General features: G+C 45.1%; 1 protein-coding gene across 1 annotated transcript in view; it reads left to right on the forward strand.

Moving 5' to 3' along the window:
- MDGA2 (MAM domain containing glycosylphosphatidylinositol anchor 2) overlaps positions 1–19,596 on the forward strand; it is a 217,856-nt gene that overhangs the window by 179,917 nt on the left and 18,343 nt on the right. The window contains exons 11-12 of the mRNA XM_066189190.1: positions 10,320–10,497; positions 15,759–15,779. Of these exons, the coding sequence (XP_066045287.1) occupies positions 10,320–10,497; positions 15,759–15,779 (199 nt within the window). The remainder of the gene's footprint in view (positions 1–10,319; positions 10,498–15,758; positions 15,780–19,596) is intronic.

The raw sequence follows: 19,596 nt of genomic DNA on the forward strand, positions 1-19,596 counted from the left end.
AGATGTTTGCAAGCCGGGAATTCCCAGCAAACCCATTGGATTTGCTTTGGGACATGAAAAATATCAAAAATTTTCTTCAGAACCAGTCAAAAAATAGTATTTGTAGCAATTAATTCAGTGAGGGAAGAGACAGAGTTGGAACTCCACATTTTTACTGGAATATTCCTCATGTTGTTCCCATCAAGGATTTTAATCTTTCCCCTCCGAAGGAGTATTTTCTGGGCCAAAGATTTCCCTGCACGCGTTGATTTTGGAAATCTGAAGAGGCTTTGCTTTGATTTTTTAAAATTTTTAATTTTTTTTTTTATTTTTTTGTGGAAAGAGGGAGGGAGAGTTTGACCAAAAATAATAATTAAAAAAAAAAAAAAGAGATTGTGACATGCAAGGACACTTTTTTTTTATTGATGTTCCCGGCTTTGGGAAATTAAATTCGAGCGGGAATGGTTGTGATTCCCAATTTCCACTTTTCAGGGCTGATTCCTCCAGTGCTGCTCCTTCACAGCTCTGAGGCTGCATTTGCAGACAGCAAGGTGAGGTTTGGGCCAGGCCTGTTCCTGTGGCGGCTTAAAACTGGTTCTAAGCTTCAGATGGATCAGGGAAATATTGATGGATCGTGCTGGAAATTCAGTTTCGGCTGATTTTGTCTTTAGGAGCTCAGCTGGGAGTTGGAACTCTTGCGGGGAAAGGAGAGCTGGGGAGCTGGGAATGTTCCCCTGGAGAGGAGAAGCTCCAGGGAGAGCTCCGAGCCCCTGGCAGGGCCTGAAGGGGCTCCAGGAGAGCTGGAGAGGGACTGGGGACAAGGGATGGAGGGACAGCACATAGGGAATGGCTTTAGGCTGGAAAAGGGGAGATTTGGGTGGGATATTGGGAACTGGGAATTCCTGGCTGGGCTGGAATTCCCAGATTTGCTGTGGCTGCCCCTGGATCCCTGGCAGTGCCCAAGGCCAGGTTGGACATTGGGCTTGGAGCAGCCTGGGACAGTGGGAGGTGTTCCAGGCTGGCATTCTGGGATGTTTGATGGGAACAAAACTTCAGGAATGGGGAGAAGAGGAAATGCAAAGTTCAGGAACTCTCAGAGCCCAGTCCAGGCACAAAAAAATCAGAGTGGTTGAATTTTCCATTGGCGAAGTCGGGATGAATCCAAGAATTCTGAAGAGTGAAGGAGCGAGAAGTGATTTAATACCTGAACATAATAAATGCCCTGGGGAAGGGAAGGAAGAGATGGATTTGAGGGTTCTGAGGGGATTTTGGAGACCTGGGAAGGGATTTAGAAAATCAGGGAGGAATCGGACCCTTGGGCAGGGAAATGCAGTGTCCAAGGCCAGGTTGGACATTGGGGTTGGAGCAGCCTGGGACAGTGGGAGGTGTCCCTGCCCATGGAATGGGATTTAAGGTCTCCTCAAGTATCCATGGGGAATCAGCCATAAAATTCACATGTGGCACCATCAGAACCCCTGGTGTGGATCCTAGAGCAGCTCAGGAGGTTCCAAATCCTCCTGCGTGGAGTTTTTATGGAAAAAGGAGCTGGAAGGGATCCACCAGGATCATCGAGCCCAGCTCCTGGACTTGTCTTCGAGAGCCTTTGGGCTCTGTGGGTTTCCTGGTGGGACCTTGCTCCACCTGCCAGTGGCATACTGGGATTTGCTTTTGGGATTTATTTGGTGGCCAAAGGAATCATCCATAAAACTGGGACATGTGACACTGCCAGGACACCTGGTCTGGACCCTGGAGCAGCTCAGGAGGTTCCAAATCCTCCTGCATGGAGCATCTATGGGAAAGGGAGTGTGGAGCACAGGGAAATTCCAGTCTTCAGGGGCTCTGCTGAGCTCCTTCATTTGGAGCTCCCTGGAGCTGAAGGATGGGGACAACCTTGGGGTCCCGTCGGGGGATTTGGTCACCCTCAGCTCCCTTGGGAATGTGCCAAGGTCTGCACCGGGACATTCCCGCACAGAAGGGACATTTTCCCATCTCCTGAAGAGCCCTCAGAAGGATATCCCAACAGTAACGCATTTCATGGAGGTGTTCTTGCATTTCATTTTTGCATTTTGGTGAAGCATTCTTGGATTTGGCTTCGGAATCTGTGACCCAGATTCTTCCAGATTTTTTTTCCTTTTTCCAAGCATCCCTGCGTGTATTCCTCGGCCAGCCTTTGGAGACACCAACACTCTCCAGGAGCTGATTTTATTAAGTGTCCAATCATGGAATATTTAGGTTGGAAAAGCCCCCTCAGACCAGCAAATCCAACCATTCCTCAGCACTGCCAAGGCCACCACAAATCCACGTCCCCAAGTGCCACATCCACGCTTCCAGGACGGCAACTCCAGCGCTTCCCTGGGCAGCTTGTTCCAAGAAAATGTTTTCCAAGTAGAAAATGGTCCCAAATTGCTGGATTATTCCTTTTTCTGACTTAGGGATGGGGTTCTTCAGAGGCCTTTTAGAGACTTTTATTCTGTTTTCAGTTCCATGTGAAGGGCGGGATGGTACAGATGTTATAATTCACCTCATTACAATCAGAAGCTAAACTATTTTTTCAATTACAATTCATTACAAGCATTTTTTAGTCTATTAACTTTTGCCACGCTACTGATGCTTGTAGGACAATCACCTAAAAATACCCTTCGTTAAGTCTTACCACAATACAGTTTTCGTAATTTTATTCCTCTAAAATATCTCGTCTGTTGGTAAAATAGTAATTTAAAACTTGAATTTCTAGTTCCATTTCTCTCTCAGCAACGCCTGTCCTATTCCATGGCTTTTCTAAGTCAGCGTATTTTATCTCAAAGTTTACACGCAGAGAGAAAATTCACGTATCGTGCGAGCCTTCTGCCAAACTTTAAAAATTCCCCACAAATCCGTTTCCCGCACCAAATTCCCCTCAGAGGGTTTTCGTGCTCCTGGAAGTTTATCCACCCAGACAAAACCACTTTTTTGGATTTCCCCTTCCAGCTCCGGCCTCACTGAGCTCAGTTTGGAACAGCCATGAATATCCTGGTGCTTCTCCAGGAGATCCTGGAGCATCTCCCTTCGTTCATCTTCTCCAACCACCTCTGGCCCCACGTGGAGATGTTTCCTTCCCGCACTTTCCCTGTCCCCAAAGCCAGATTCCCATTTTTCTCCCCAACAAATGACAACATTCAGTGACTTCCCGTCATCCGAGGAGCGCCGGGCGGGCGCCTCCGGCTCTCTGATATTTCCTGTCAGCGGGATGAAAGCAAACCGAGCCAGGGAGACTTTTCCAGAGCAGGCAGGAAGGGAATGCAGCTCTGATCTCCGTGGTGGCTGCTCCCAGCAGGTGACAGCGGGTGACAGCGGGTGACAGCCGCGTCCCCGCAGCTGCCGTGACCTAGAAAAGGAACGGCTCTGCCGGGGAGGAGTCATCAAAATTCAGCTGCTCCCTGTAAACCAGAGAGCAGCTTGTTCCAGCTTGTTCCATTAAAGATTCAGGCTCCCAAATTTCCTTTATTCCCAGCCCCGGGAACCTGCGGTGGGTTGGGAATGGGAATGTCTTCAAACAGCCCCAAGCAGGGTCCCAGAAAATCCCATAATCTCCAGTCTGGTGCTCGGAGTTTCCAGCACCCCAAGGCACTGTAGGAATTAAGTCCTATTTTTTTGGGGTGTCCTGAGCACCATTGCTTTTCAGTTATTTCCATGTTTTTCACCCCAGGTTTCTGGTGTTTCCCAAGTTTGGGAAGCATCACCTGGAATTACGGCTCCATTTCCAATTCTGGGTTGGTTTTCCAAATGGGAAAATCAAAGTTGGGTGTGGCAGATCCTGAATCTCTTCATATATCAATATATTGATATATTTATTATATATTTATATATTTGTATAAAAATATATTTATATATTTATATAAAAATATATTTACTATTTACTATTTACTATTTATATATTTATATATTTATATATTTATATATTTATATATTTATATATTTATATATTTATATATATAAATATATATTAATATATTTACTATTTATATATTTATATTAAATATAAATAGATATATTTGTATATGGATATACTGATGTATTTATTTATATTAATAAATATTTATATAATATTATATTAATATAATACTAATATAGAACTTAAACAATATATATAATACTAAATAATATTATTGATATAATACATACTTATGTTTATTTTATATATATTTTTATATTTCTGTGGCGTTTCCTCCTGGTCACCCTTTGGACTGGGTGGATTTTTAACTTCTGCTGTCACTCAGCGCTGAGCAGGTGGATTTAAATATCCTGGGAAAGGGTTCCTGGGAAGGCTGAGTGATCACTGGCTGGAAAACTGAAGAGGGAATTTTCTGTTGGCACCACGGGACAGATCCCATAGTCCTGGATAAATTGTTATGGATAAAGGGAGTGAGGATTTATTGCCTTTCTGATTAAAGAATCACAGAATCCCAAAGTGTTGTGGCTTGGAAGCCCAAATCCCATCCCACCCCGGCCATGGCAGGGACACCTCCCACTGTCCCAGGCTGCTCCAAGCCCCATGTCCAACCTGGCCTTGGATAATTCCAGGGATCCAGGGGCAGCCACAGCTGCTCTGGGAATTCCAGCCCAGCCAGGAATTCCTTCCCAGTATCCCATCCATCCCTACTTTCTCACAGTTTGAAGCCATTTTCCCTCGTCCTGGCACTCCAGGCCTTTATCCAAAGTCCCTCTCTCTGTCCCTGGATTTAAAGTTGTTCAAAGCAAGGAAACAACATCCCCCTCCCAGCTCTGCAATCCCCCAAATTCCCGTTTATTTACCAAACAGACTGAAGTGTCCTAATCCAGAACTTCCAAGATCATTTATGATCATCCCTTGGGATGGCAATCCAGGAGGAAGAGTGGTTCCTATCCCAGCTCTCCAGCTTTTAGCAGCTCTTGGTGCTGGAGTTGGATTTCACTCTGATAAAAGGATCCTTCTCTTGGTGAGCATTCCCCACCCCTCCTTCCAACCCGGAGCTGTTTTCCACATTTCCAGAGGATTTCATTGTTGGCTCCGTGGCTTCCTCAGCCCAACTTTCCCTGAAGTGTTCCCGTCTCTTTCACCTGCAGACCTCAGACAATAAATGTGGCTCAGGACCTGCTGTGTCTGACACCTGAATTCCTCAGCTGTCCTTTTCTAGCCCATAAAAGCTGCATCTAAAACATTCTGCACCCAATTCCACATTTTTTTATTCTTAAAGAATTGGGAATTTTAGTTTCTAAAAAAAAAAAAGGGGGGGCTGGAAAGAGAATTTTTTATTGTACCTTTCACAGAAAGCCAATTACAACAACATGATAAACGTTCTAAAATAATGAAATAATAAAACTGAACGGGAGGAGCAAGTCCAGGAGGATTGTTGGTATAATCCTGCAAGAAGAAAGTCGATTACATGCCCAGGATTGTTCTCCTGGATTAGGAATGGTTTAATTGGGAAAGATTGTGCCCATTGTTAAATGGGCTTTGGAGCAGAAAAGGCAGGGGAAAGGGTTTTATTGAGCAACTGCCAAATCAGGGAATCGTGGAATATCCTGAGTTGGAGGGATCCCAAGGATCATCCCGACAAACCCCTGTCCCTGCCCAGACCCCCAACAATCCCACCCTGGGCACCCCTGGCAGCGCTGTCCAAAGGCTCCTGGAGCTCTGGGGCCGTGCCCATTCCCTGGAGAGCTTTTCCAGGGCTTATCCCACCCTCTGGGGGAAGGACCTTTCCCTGAAATCCATCCCGACCCTCCCCTGGCACATCGGAATTTCCTCCTGTCCTGTTGCTGGTCCCTGGGAGCAGAGCCTGGCTCCCACTGGGGACACTTTGGGTCAGTTTGTCCCTGGCTCAAGCCAAGCCTCGCCTGCCCAGTCTGGGCTGGGTTTGAGCTGTTGGTCCCAGATGGATCCTCAGGAACTGAGATCCACATGGAAAAACACATCAGGGTTTGGGCTTCTGCTGATTGTGAAAATATTAATTAAAGAGGGAAATGAGGGGAAATGAGGGGAATTGTGCGAGGAGCAGCTGAGGGCACTGGGATTGTGCAGCCGGAGAGGAGGAGACTGAGGGGAGACCTCATCGTGGTCTTCAGCATCCTCTTGAGGGCAGCTCCGATTTCAGTTCCCTGGGACAGGCACAGGCCCCCGGGAACGGCCAGGGAATGTTTAGGGAATTCTGGAAACTTAGATTTTAAGATTTAGGTATATAGTAATATATGTGGGTCAAGATGGACCCACTTTGGGCATTGTCTGGGTCCTTCTTCTTCACCTTCTTCTTCCTTGTTCTCCATGGGTTTGGGTGGTTTTCGGTAACTGGGTGAAAAAGATCCATTGCAGCCTTGGGTGGTCATTATTGGGTCAGAAATATCAATAACACAGGCGTCACCTCGTTATTGGGTAATTAGCGCTTAAATAACCTTGGAAAGAGTTAGAAGCTCTCCATTTTATCTCCGTTTTCTAACTTGCTAGTTAGACCTCATGGCTCATGAGACTGCAATACAGATAAGAAAAAATTAACATCCAAGACCAAACATGAAATCAGCTATTCCCAGTAATAATCCTGACCTTGAGAGAGAAAAAGAAGCCAGAACCGTCACAAATGGTGTTCCGTGTGAGGAAAGATTCCTCCCCCAAAGGGTGGAATGAGCCCTGGAAAAGCTCCCCAGGGAATGGGCACGGCCCCGAGGCTGCCAGAGCTCCAGGAGCCTTTGGACAGCGCTGCCAGGGGTGCCCAGGGTGGGATTGTTGGGGGGTCTGTGCAGGGATGATCCTTGGGATCCCTTCCCGCTCAGGATATTCCACGATTCCATAATTCTTTGCCATCAAGAACAGACCATCCTTTACAGCCTGCCCGAATCGCAGATATTTGTCACCGAGTCATCCCAAATCCATCCTCGGGAATGAAGATGACACACGAGCCACTCCTCAATTTTATGTTCTCACCTGGATAGTTCTGACTGTATTCTGAAAGAAAAGCAGGAATAACACCAACGCTCCCTAGGAACTTTCCCTCTGTGATGTGCAAATGGAATATTTGTCCGTGAGCTGAGCAGCCCAGTTTTAGATATAAAACTTCCCAAGAAATCCCTTATTTTTTTAAGGAAAATCAATCTGTGTGGTTATGAACAGCAAAGAAATTACTTTAAACATGGCCATGTTTTCTTTTTTTATGGAATATCCAATGGATTAACTTTGTCATTATTTTTTTTTTGGTCATCAATTAACGTTGTTATTAATTAAAGAGGTTCTTGTTTGACTAGAGGAGTCAATGAAGGAATTTGTGCTGGGAATCAATAGGTCATGAAGAAAGGAGTGAGGAACTGTTTATTTTTTATGAACGCATCTGAGCACACAAGGAATCAATCTTTAATCATCCCAGAGGATCGACTCCTCAGGAAATCCAGAATCCCAAGGCTTTAAGAGAATAGAATTTTCCAGCAAAAGACGTGGAATAAACCTCCTTTTATTGGCAGCACCAGGGTGGTTCCAACCTCCTGGAATAAAATTCTGCCCCATTTACAGCCCCCCTTTGCTTTTCTGTCTCCTTTGGGAACAAAGATTCCTAAATATTCCAAGGAAAAAAAGGAGTCCTGTCCCAGAGAAACCTCCTGTGCTCCAAATTGCTTGAGCATGGATATTCTCTGCTTAATTAATTACAAGATAATGCAAATAAATACTCCAGGAATTGCTCCCATTTTTCCTCGGAGCTTCATAAATATTCCCAAACCACTGGAAAATTGTTATTCCAGCTTGGCCGAAGTCAATTCCCCACCTGAGTTTCATCCTTATCTTTGTGAGGAAAAGGGCTTTGATTATGAGACTTTTTTCCCCTCCAGAAATTCCTTTTCCAACCAAATCCTGGTTCTCATGGATATTCCAGCTCTGGACACAGGAATTGAGGTGCAGGGTTGTGGTTTTTTGGTTGTTTCTTGTTGATTTTCTCTTGGAAGCCTCAATCTTGGCTTTTCCATGGAAAAAAAAAAAAGCACAGGCTCAATGTTAGGGATGGGCTGCACAGGGAATTTTGGGAAGTGGTGATAAGCATTTGGCTCTTTCCCATCCAGGGCAGCCAAAGTGGTTCCCAGATCTCCAAGGGAAACAGTCTTGGATGTTTCCAGCTTGGAATCAGAGCATCTCCAATTTGGTGCTCGGAGTTTCCAGCACCCCAAGGCATTGTAGGAATTAAATCCTAATTTTGGGGTTTCCTAGGCTCCATTTATTTACAATTATTTCCATATTTTTCAGCCCAGGTTTTTGGTGTTTCCCGAGTTTGGGAAGCAGGTCCTGGAATTATGGCTGCATTTCCAATGCTGGGTTGGTTTTCCAAGTGGGAAAACCGAAGTTGGGTGTGGCAGATCCTGAATTTCTTTATTTATATCAATATATTTAGATAGTTATTGTTTATATATTTGTATATGTTGATATATTGATGTATTGATGCATCAATATATTCATTTAAATATATTTGTATAATTTTTATTTATAAGTATATATGTCAGTATTTCTATATTTCTATATTTACGTTATATAATTATTTTATATTTTTATTTTTCTATTTATTTACTTATTAATTCCATGGAAGAGCTGGAAATTCAGGGTTGCTTTCCATCCGACGCAGCAACAATTTTCTGTTGTTTTGGATTTTTTTTTTTTGTTTGTTTGTTTCCATGGTGAAAAATAAGGATTAAACCAGAGCTAGTGTTGATTGAGAGGGGAAAAAAAATCAAAATCCGTGTTGCTTCCTATGGAAAAATATCAATATCCAACCCTGGCTTTGGAGGGGCAATCCCAAAAGGAAAAATCCAATTGTTTTCCTTTCCAAAAAGAAGAAAATAGTGAAGATTTTATTGTTTCTGGAAAGAAGGGCAAGGATTCAAAGCAGAGGCTGAATTTGATAGAAATTCATGTCTGGTTTGGGTAATTGCAAATTTTCCTGGTCAGTTATTGAAATTCTTTGTGAAATCTCCGTTTCTGCGGTTCCTTAGCCAAAGATGAGGTGGAATGGGGAATATTTTTAATTTTTGTCCCACAGTGTTCACAGATACCATTGACATAATGACATAAAACGTGCCTTTAAAAGCTTAATTCTATTTATTTTTTAATAAAACTGGCCCTTGGTCCTTGGCTGTAGTCCCTGCCTGGTGAGCATCTAAAATCCTCAGGAATGGGGGGAGTTACCCACTTTTCCTGCCCTAAAGCACATCCAAGGGCCATTGGATCTCTGGAAGGAATGTTCCTGATTTTTGGGGCGGTTTGTTACAGAAATTCTCCGCAGTGGGATAATCCAGGAGGTTCATTCCTTGTCGCTTCTCTAATTCTTTTGGAATTTTGAAGGTTGCCCAGGTCTGCTCTGCTTTCTAATGTGGAGACAAATCCCAAGATCTCTGACCTTTGAATCCTTTTGGATTCCAATTTTGAAAGGAAAAATTAAGATTTTCCAGATTCTGACAAGCCAGTTTTAAGTGTAAAGAACAGATTTTGAAAGAAATTGTGAATTTTAAGTTTAAAAAATGCCACAGGACCTTGTTGGATGTTTCTAGGTCAGCACAAAATGGCCCTTGGTCCTTGGCTGTAATCCCTGCCTGGTGAGCATCCAAAATCCTCAGGAATTGGGGGAACTTCCCACTTTTCCTGCCCCAAAACACATCCAAGGGCCATTGGATCTCTGGAAGGAATGTTCCCGATTTTTGGCGTGGTTTGTTACAGAAATATTCCATGGCGGGATAGTTCCAAGAAGCTCATTCCTTGTTGAATCCTTTGTTGTATTCTTTGTTGATTCTTTTGGAATTCTGAGGGTTTTCCAGGTCTGCTGTGCTTTCTAATGCGGAGACGAATCTGAAAACCTCTGATCTTTGAACCCTTTGGATTCCATTATGGACAACAATTTTGAAAGGAAAAATAAAGATCTTCCAGATTCTTATAAGCTGGTTTAAAGTGTAAAAGACAGATTTTCAAAGAGATTGTGAATTTTAAATTTAAAAAATTCCACAGGACCTACCTGCTGGGTGATTCTGGATCACCACAAAATGGCCCTTGGTCCTCAGCTGTAATCCCTGCCTGGTGAGCATCCAAATTCCTCAGGAACTGGGGGAACTTCCCACTTTTCCTACTCCACAACACATCCAAGGGCCATTGGATCTCCGGAAGAAATCTTCCCAATTTTTGGCGTAGGAAAAATTCCCAGAAATATTCCATGGCGGGATAGTTCAAGAAGCTCATTCATTGTCGAATCCCTTGCTGTATTCCTTGTTGATTCTTTTGGAATTTCGAGGGTTACCCAGGTCTGCTGTGCTTTCTAATGCGGAGACAAATCCCCAAATCCCTGACCTTTGAACCCTTTGAATTCCAGGCCGGCCAGCAGCGCTGGTGGGAGCAGGAGATCACGGTGAACGGGAACATCCAGAAGGGGGAATTGATCACCTACAACCTGACGGAGCTGATCAAGCCCGAGGCCTACGAGGTGCGCCTGACGCCCATCACGCGCTTCGGGGAGGGCGACTCCACCATCCGCGTCATCAAATACAGCGGTAAGGGTCTGAAATCCGTGGAAAAGTGGGCTGGGAATGTTCTGGAATGCTCCTGGAATAATGTCATGGGCGTGGTCATTCCCCAAAGGGAAGGGGAGTGTTGGTTTTTTTATCGTCGTTTCTTCTGTCAGAGCCGGGATTAAACGCTCGGGAGACGCAGTTTGTGTTCGGACTTTGTTTATTAATTCTCGTCTATGTTACAGTCTCACAAGTTGTGAGTTCTGGCTAAAAAAGGTAGAAAGGGGATTCCTCTCTAACTCTTTCCAAGGTCTTTCAAGCACAAATTATCCAACAATGAGATGACACCTGAATTATTTTGACTTTTAACCCAATAACCAGCCACCCCTGGCCCGCAATGTGGGTTTTTCTACCCAATTACAAAATCCCACCCAGACCCACGGAGAAGAAGGTGAAAAAGGACTCAGCCTCTGCCCTAAACCCTCCATCTTGCTTTATATATCTATATTACTGTATTCTAAACCCTTCAACTCTGAGTTTTCCCCCCTGTGACACCACACCCTTTTATCCAAACCCCACACCCACAATCCCGGTGCTGTCACTCAATTTTGGGAGCCTTTTCCACGGCCTCAGGTCAATGCAGTGTTTGCCTGGGGGTCAGTGCCTGTCAGCACAGAAAGCCTGGAATTCTCAGTGCCCAGAATTCCAACAGGGGAGAAATGGGGAGAGAGGGAAATCAACACCTCCTGGAGGACCTGTGATGACAAAAATGCCCGACCAATAAAATTCTGAAGAGCCAAACCTCAAAATCCCATCCCTCTTTTTTTTTTTTTTTTTGTGGGAAATAAGGAAAAGTTGGAATAAATTAATGTCAGCTCCATGAAATTGGAGATTTCAAGTTGGTGAGTTTTGAAGAAAATCTACAAGGGTTTGTTTTTTTTTTTTCCCTGAATGAGCAGTTTTTATTTTAATGTGAATTATTGTCTTTGAAAAAACAGCGACCGTTTGTAGTCCTTTGCAATAAAATAAATGCAGATATATCTATTTATAGATAGATAGATCTAGATAAATCTGTTCATAGATTAAAAATCTATAAATTTATATAAGAAATAATGGAAGGGCTTTATAAATTTTCCACGTCGTGAGCGTGGTCATCCCAAACGGAAGGGGAGAAACAGGGGAGGAAGGAAAATCATCGCCTCTCTTAACAACAAAAACATTCCACCCAAATAATTCTTAACAGCCAAACCCCAAAATCCCAATTTTTTGGGGGATATAGGGAAAAATTGGAATAAATGAATGCCAGCTTCATAAACCAGATTTCAAGTCGATCCTTGTTTTGAAGGATGAGTTATGAAGAAAAATCTGCAAAGAAAGTTGGGGTTTTTTTCCCCCCCCCAGAATGAGCAGTTTTTATTTTAATGTGAATTATTGTCTTTAAAACAAAAGTGACTCTTCGTAGCCCTTTGCGAGATTACATAATCTATAAATTCATATAAGAAATAAGGGAAGGGCTTTATAAATTTCCCCCTAAAAGGTCACCGTGACGAAGATTAATCCTCTTGAATTTAACAAGGAAACCGCAGCATCCATACATCCTCTTTCCCATACATGCAGGAATTCAAATGTCAAATCCCTCCAAATACCTATTTTTGGGTGTTTATTTCATGAATAATTGATTTTTCTTTATTTATTTTGTTTTTCTGCTGTAAAAATTGTGATGAAATGGCAAGAGGGACCCTGCAGAGGAGGCTGGAGGATCGTGGGGCTGTTTGGGGTGGGAACGGGATGTGTTTAGGGGGGAATTTTCTTCTCATTTTAGTGGGAATTTTGTGGTGGGGAGATGGTGGCAAACTAGGAATTATGGAAGCTTCACATTTAGGGAGAGATTTTGGATTAGGAGCTGGAGCAACAGGGCGAGGGGTGATGGTTTTAAATTAAACAGATTCAAATTTGGACTAAGGAAGAAATATTTCAGGATGAAGGGAAAATTCTGGCACAGGTTCAGGGAATTTGTGGCTGCCCCTGGATACCTGGAAGTGTCCAAAGCCAGGCTGGAAGGGCTTGGAGCACCCTGGGATCATGGGGAATGTCCAAGCAGGAAATCCCAATCAGCACAATGTCCAAAAGCATCCCAGAGATCCAGAATTCCTTTCCAAAATCATCAGGAAAAAAAAAAATCCAAAGGACAATAAAAGATAGTTATAAATCTGGGGAAATTCAATGTCTTGAGCATCTTGTGCAAATCTTTGGGATCAGAGCTGAGCTCAGCCTTGCTCCAGCTCATCCTCGTTTATTTTTTATTTAAAAAAAAATCGAAATTAAATTAATGTAATTTTAAAAATTAAATTATTATTAATAAAAATAACAAATTGTTTTTAATAAAAAATATTTTTGATTTTAAAAAATGACATGAAATGTCCCTGAAATATCAATTCTGGTGGTCGGATCCTGGCACTGGTGGGAGTCCAGTCTCTCTGCACACACACGTGGAAAAAACCTGGATTCTTCCAAAAAAAAAAAAAAAATCCAGGAAGAGAAACTTCATCTAAATATCTGAGATTTCTGGGCAGTAAACCCAACCTGGCTGTGACGGGGAGACAAATCCTCCCAGGCAGCCACTGCCCTCCTCCATGGACTTCCCAATTTATCCCGTGGTTGATGGACTGACCAGCATTCCCAGAAGGAAAAGCTCCACCATTTCAGTCACTCCTGCCCTTTCCAGTGCTGCTTTCACTCCGGGAGCTCTCGGGAGGTCGACTGAGGTCGCGGCCGCGACTCCCGACTGTGCTGAGCTCCATCTTTTCCAGACACTTGATGGGATTTCCATTCCCAGCCCGTGACTGGCAGGGAGGACATTCCCATGCAGCAGAAAAGTGGATTTATCCCATAAATATTCCTGCTGGGATGTGCCCTTAGCACAGATGCGAGCAACATCCCATTCCAAACGTGCCAACGCCAATTCCAGCCTCCGGGAGAGAGGAAGCCGCAGATTTTGGAGCAATTTTTGGATGCTGGCAAATCCAAAGCCTCCAAAATCTCCAGCCAGACCCTTATCCATGAGCTAAACCTAAAATTTGGCTCATGGATCCGCCTTTGAAGAGAGATCCCAGAATTGCAGAGGCTTTTTGTCCTTAAAATGGGCATTTTTATCCCGGCATTCATCCCGGGAACGGTGTCAGCAAATCCTCACCAGGGTTTTTTACGGATGTCGAGGCATCAGCTGTAAAATACGGATATCAGAGGGAAAAGTTATCGTGTTGGAAAAGCAGTGAATGAGATGTGGGGATACAAGAAATAATTACAATACCCAGAAAAGAAAAGACATCAGGAAAATACTTTTTTAAAGAATTAAAATATATTTTACTTTAGAATTAAAGAATTTTTTACATTCTTTAAAAGAATTAAATTTTTTATTATTTTTAAATAATTAGAATATATAATTTATTTTAGAATGAAAGAAATTTTTACATTTTTCTCTCAGAATATATTTTTTTTTTAATTTGGGGAGACCTCAGGCATTTGCATTTCCAGCTGTTTACTGGGATTTGAGATGTGGGTGTGGCTCCGTGTGTTCAGTTTGGAGCAGTGCCAGCCCTTCTCCCTCATCCCATGACTTCGGAATATTCTTTTCAGAGGAGCAGGAGGAGGCCACGGAATCATCCTGGAATGGTTTGGGTTGGAAAAACCTTAAATCCCTTCCAGTTCCTCCCCATCCATGGGCAGGGACACCTTCCACTATCCCAGGAAAGTTGGATTTTGTCTCTGTCCAACCTGGCCTTGGACACTTCCAGGGATCCAGGGGCAGCCACAGCTTCTCTGGGAAAATCCAGCCCCTCTCCACCCTCCCAGGGTAGAATAAAGAATTCCTTTTCCACATATTCTGTTATCCTTAAGGAGCAAATCGTCCGATTTTTTAAATCCCACAGCCAGGATCTGTGGGAAATGTCACTGTCACCACATCCATGTGGTCACACCTAAAAACATCGGGAGAAACCATTCAACCCAAGATTTCTTGCCCAAAACTAAGCCGAAATTCCTGCACGTTTTATCCTCCTTGCCGAGGGAACAGCAGGAAAATTTAAGGAACATTTATCCTGGCTCTAACCAAGCCCCACCATTCCCAACATTTCGTGCTCTTCCAGCAGCAAAAATTCCCTCCCTGCAGGGCCAGCCCCACCCTGAGAGGATGCACGGATTTTCCAGGCATTTCAGTCAGCTGTGGGAATTTAGGGCCTGGATTATCCACGAAATTCCCTTCCTGGTTAATTCCTCCTTCGTGGTGTGCACACACCAGCCTCTCCTCACCGTCACTCCTTGTCCTGCGGCTTTGCTGCTCTAAAAGCGAGATTTTGGGGGTTTTTCCTGGCTCTTTTGGAGTTGGTTTGTTTTTTTTTTTTCCCCAAGTTCATGATGCTGGATAAATTCAGCTTAACCGCCTTCATTTTCTCGTCTGCTTTTGTGCCCCGGCGTGACACAGAGCGTTGGTTTTGCTCCGCTGGGGACAATCCAAACCGTGTGACTCGAGGTGACACCCGATGAGATTTTCCATCCAAACCGCTGCGTTTAGTTACCAATCGGGGCTCAGCCAAGGCAGCTGCCAGCGAGTGCAGCTGATTCCAGGTTCAAGCACTCAGGGATGCTGTAAAATCGAGGGTTTTTTGGGAGAATCAGAGGTAATTTGTCGGTAAAAGGTGTAAAATTCGGGTTTCTCGGGGAGATTGCAATGGAGCAAATCACTGCTCGTGTTTCAGATGAACTGGGGCTGGTTCAGAGCCGGTTTGGAAACTCCGGATTGAATTTAGGGTTTTGCTGAACCTTAGGCCGGGATTAAAGCAAGGAAGGGCAGCAGGAAATCCTGGAGTGGTGCTCTGGCCTTGCCAGATGTCCCCGTTAATTGGAGAGGAAATTTAATTTTGGATTTTCCGTGAATAAAAAAATTCAATTCCAGCCCTGAGCTCAGCCTCCTTCTGCTTCCCACACGTGTGGGGCTGTGGCAGAAGGGCCTTTTCCTAAACCGTCCATCCTCAGATTTGTCCTTCTGCAAACAGAGCCACAGGATAATCCCTCCCTCGATCCCATTCCCAGGTTTTAGCGTTGCACAGATTCCTCAGGATTAACCTGGGAAGCCATTCCCATGCTCAGGGTATTGTGCACATTGTGAAGGTTTGGATTTCATTCCCTTAAGGTGTGAAGTAGATGAATTTCAATATTCAGCAAGGGGAAATTTAGGATAATCTGAATATTGATGAATTGGAATTTTTTCCTCTTTGCGTTAATTTTGTTTTCCCTCTGTTTTCCAGCTCCGGTGAATCCACATCTCCGTAAGTATTTAAAATATTTATTATTTTATCTTTCGTGCTGTGAAGAGCAGTCCTTGCTTTGGTTGTCCCTCACAGTTCAAAAGTAAATCTGAAATATTTCACTTCCAGTTGAAGCCCATGAGAGGCAGGAACCACCTGGAGGGGTCATTTGTGATTCCTTTTGTTCCAGCGAGGATAAAGGAAGGAAAACCACAGCTCCAGCTCATCTTTCTCACCTCCCCAGAGAGTTCATCCAAAGGAAAATATTCCTGGGCTGAAATTAAGATCCAGCTGTGGTGGAGGAGCTCAGGAGGTGTTGGGGATGCCGTGGGAAATCATGGAAGGGCAGGGACACCTCCCACTGTCCCAGGCTGCTCCAAGCCCAATGTCCAACCTGGCCTTGGGCACTGACAGGGATCCAGGGGCAGCCACAGCGAATCCGGGAATTCCAGCCCAGCCAGCAATTCCCAACTCCCAATCTCCCATCTAAATCTCCCCTTTTCCAGCTAAAAACCATTCCCTGTGTCCTGTCCCTCCATCCCTTGTCCCCAGTCCCTCTCCAGCTCTCCTGGAGCCCCTTCAGGCCCTGGAAGGTTCTCCCCAGAGCCTTCCTTGTGGTTCTTGAGTTATTTCCATGGTTTTTAGGGCAGATGGGAACCAAAAAGAAGGAAGTTCTTCCCCACAGAGATCCAGGGATCAGGGATTCATTGCAGAGAAATTAGAAGACCCCAAGTGGATCTTGGTTCTCCCCAAATTCTGGGGACAGAGCTCCTCAGGCACGGCTGGAGATACAAACTCTGACATTTCAGGCACGGGGATGTCCCAGGCTGGAAACTTTGTTCTTCCACATTTCCATGGACTCCAAATCCCTGCAAACTTCCAGGCAGGAGACTGGTATGGGGCTTTGACACATTCCAGTAGAACCACCCTGTTCCCACCGTCCCACACCTCCCTGCTCCATCGTGTTCTCCCAACAAATCCAAATCTCCTGTCACAACATGTTGTTTTTAACAACACATCCCAAAATGATTCCCGCCTAAGGAATGAGGTCCAGTCTCCCGTTTTTCCTGCTGCAGGGCAGAGCCATCAGGGCAGGAGCAGGCTCTGCTCCATCCCTCAGACTCAACTTTAAGCCTTTGTGCAAATTCTAAACTTATTTGCAGAAGATCTCGTCCAACGCGTCAATAATTAAGCGGGGCTTAGCTCAAAGCCCCCAGGAGCTGCAGGAGCCTCTCCCACGGAGCCTAACGAGCAGGGAATGGAACCCTTGCTAATTAATATATTAAATCTAGGCTCCGATGGGGAGAAAAAATTACAATCCCAAGTGCTTCACGCTCCTCTAGGATTTTAAGATCTCAAACTAATTTTCTGAAAGTCTTGTAGGATCGTGGTGGAATGTGGGTGGAATAAGGAATGTGTCAGCTCAAGGGAGGGGTGGGAAAGTTTTTCCACCACTGCAGGGTCCCCAGGGTCACTCCTTTCAGGTGGCCAGAGCCATGGTGGAATTCTGCTTTGCTTGTTTTCCCTGAAGATTTTTGGAGTGGAATCCCTTGGTAGGAAAGAGATCCCGGTCTGCATTCCCATCTCCACTCCCCAAGGCTGCCACTGCCCCATGGCCCCAAGTGCCACATCCACAAGGCTTGAAATCCCTCAGGAATGGGGACTCCAATCCTCCCTGAGCAGTTCCAAGGCCTGAGCACCCTTTTCATGAAGAAACTTTCCCAAATATCCAATCTAAACCTCACGGAATCCCTGAGGTTGGAAAAGAGCGCCAAGGTCACCTTGTCCCAGCTGTGCCCGATGCCCACCCTGTCCCCAGCCCAGAGCTCTGAGTGCCACATCCAGGAATTCCTTGGACACCTCCAGGGATGGGCACTCCAAACCTCCCCGGGCACTCCCAAGGCCTGAGCACCCTTTCCATGGGGAAATTCCTGCTGCTGCCCACCCTGAGCCTCCCCTGGCCCAGCCCGAGGCCGTTCCCTCTCCTCCTGTCCCTGTTCCCTGGGAGCAGAGCCCGACCCCCCCGGCTGTCCCCTCCTGGCAGGGACTTGTGCAGAGCCACCAGGTCCCCCCTGAGCCTCCTTTTCTCCAGGCTCAGCCCCTTGCCCAGCTCCCTCAGGAATTCTCCACACCCTTCCCCAGCTCCCTTTTCTGTGCTTCCCACAAAATCCCTGTAGTTCCTAAAGCTGTTGGGCCGATTTCTGGGTTTATTTACGCTGTGTAAACAAAGAACAGGAGCTGCATCCAACCGGGATGAGATTCCTGACTGGAAGCTGCAGTCATGCTCTTCCTGCTTCACTTCTGGAATAATCCCATTCCCCAAATCCTGCCGTTGGATGAAATCACTGCCATACCCGAGCAAGAAACGTCGAAAGACTTCAGCTCTGAGCTGCAGCCTCACGTCTCCACTTGGTTTTTTTACCACCTGAACAGAAACCATTTGATGCAAACCAGAAGGATTTTAGATCGATTTGTACACTTAGAGGCCACCCCTGCATAATGGAAGAGAGGAGACGTTCGGGAGTCAAATCCAACTTGGATTTTGTGGGAACGGACGACACAAATCCGCATTACAATGGAGGGTTTCACCTCCAGAGCAGCTCCAGCTTTTGCCCTAATTGGCCAGGAAATTATTAACGACCTGAATCGGCTTCCAGAGCTGCCATGTGCCCTGACAAAAACCACCGCTCTCATTAATGTTAATTAGCACCGTCGTTAGGGCCGTGGCTGGAGCACCTGTGGAAGAGCTGCTTGCTCCTCCTGCCCTCCTGCTCGTTAATTAACGGATCCAGACCGATTTAAACGCTCCTGCAAAAGTGTGGAGCAAAGCCTGAGGAGCTTTTCCCCATTTTTCTCCTCCTGTCATTTTTTTCAGGCGTGTTCAGTGCCAAGAACATTTAACATTAACCTTTTCCGAGGTATTCCACGTGAAATCAATGTTTGACTATTAAATAAATGGCAAACTTTGATTTTTTTTTTCCTCCATCTGGCTTGAATACTTATTTTATTTTTTTTTTTCTTCTTCACCTGAGGAAAAAAATCTTTTGTTCTGCTTGTGTGGAATTTCTTAATGAAGCTCTGAGGGCACAAGAAGTTGATGCAGTTTTTAAGGCGCTGGAGGGGCAGTGCAGAAAGTGCTGAGTGGCTGAAAATCCTTTATTCCATTCACTTTGCTCCAGGACTTGATCTGGGAAATCAAAACTTTTCTCCTCCATTTAAATTTCGCCTTTTAATTTCATCCCTTTGTGTAGAAGCAGCAACTTCTGCTCTGCAGGAAGATGCAGAAGTGGAGGTGGAAGCAAAATCCACAAAATTTGGGGTAAACCAAGAGAATTTGAAGCCCAGGTGGTTTTAAAAGGAATTCTTGGAGACAAGAGGCACAGCTGGCACTTGGTTCAGAAGCTTCGTTTGAGTCCTGGAATATTCCAAGAGTTTTGGGAGGGTCTTGGAATTCCCTTCCCAGTCTTGGGATGAAGACGGAGATGTTGATTGAACTTCTCTCCTGAAGGGTTTGGGTTCAGTCATGGAAACATCAAAGGGTCAGGGACTGGTTTGGGTGGGTGGGACCTGAATCCCACCCCACCCATTCCATGGGCAGGGACACTTCCCAGTATCCCAGGATTCTCCAAGCCCCAAAGTCCAACCTGGCCTTGGGCACTGCCAGGGATCCAGGGGCAGCCACAGCTGCTCTGGGAATTCCATCCCAGCCAGGAATTCCTTCCCTGGGCCCCAAACCAGCTCCCGTCCCGCTGAGGTTTCCTGGGAGAAGCAGAATCCCACACCTTGGCCATGTGAGGCAGGGAAGGAGCTGAGCTTTAGGGAATGGATTCTCCTGCAG

This window comes from Chamaea fasciata, unplaced genomic scaffold (genome assembly GCF_029207755.1).
Source record: "Chamaea fasciata isolate MVZ Bird 193981 ecotype frontalis unplaced genomic scaffold, bChaFas1.0.hap1 SCAF_7, whole genome shotgun sequence".
NCBI lineage: Eukaryota > Metazoa > Chordata > Aves > Passeriformes > Sylviidae > Chamaea > Chamaea fasciata.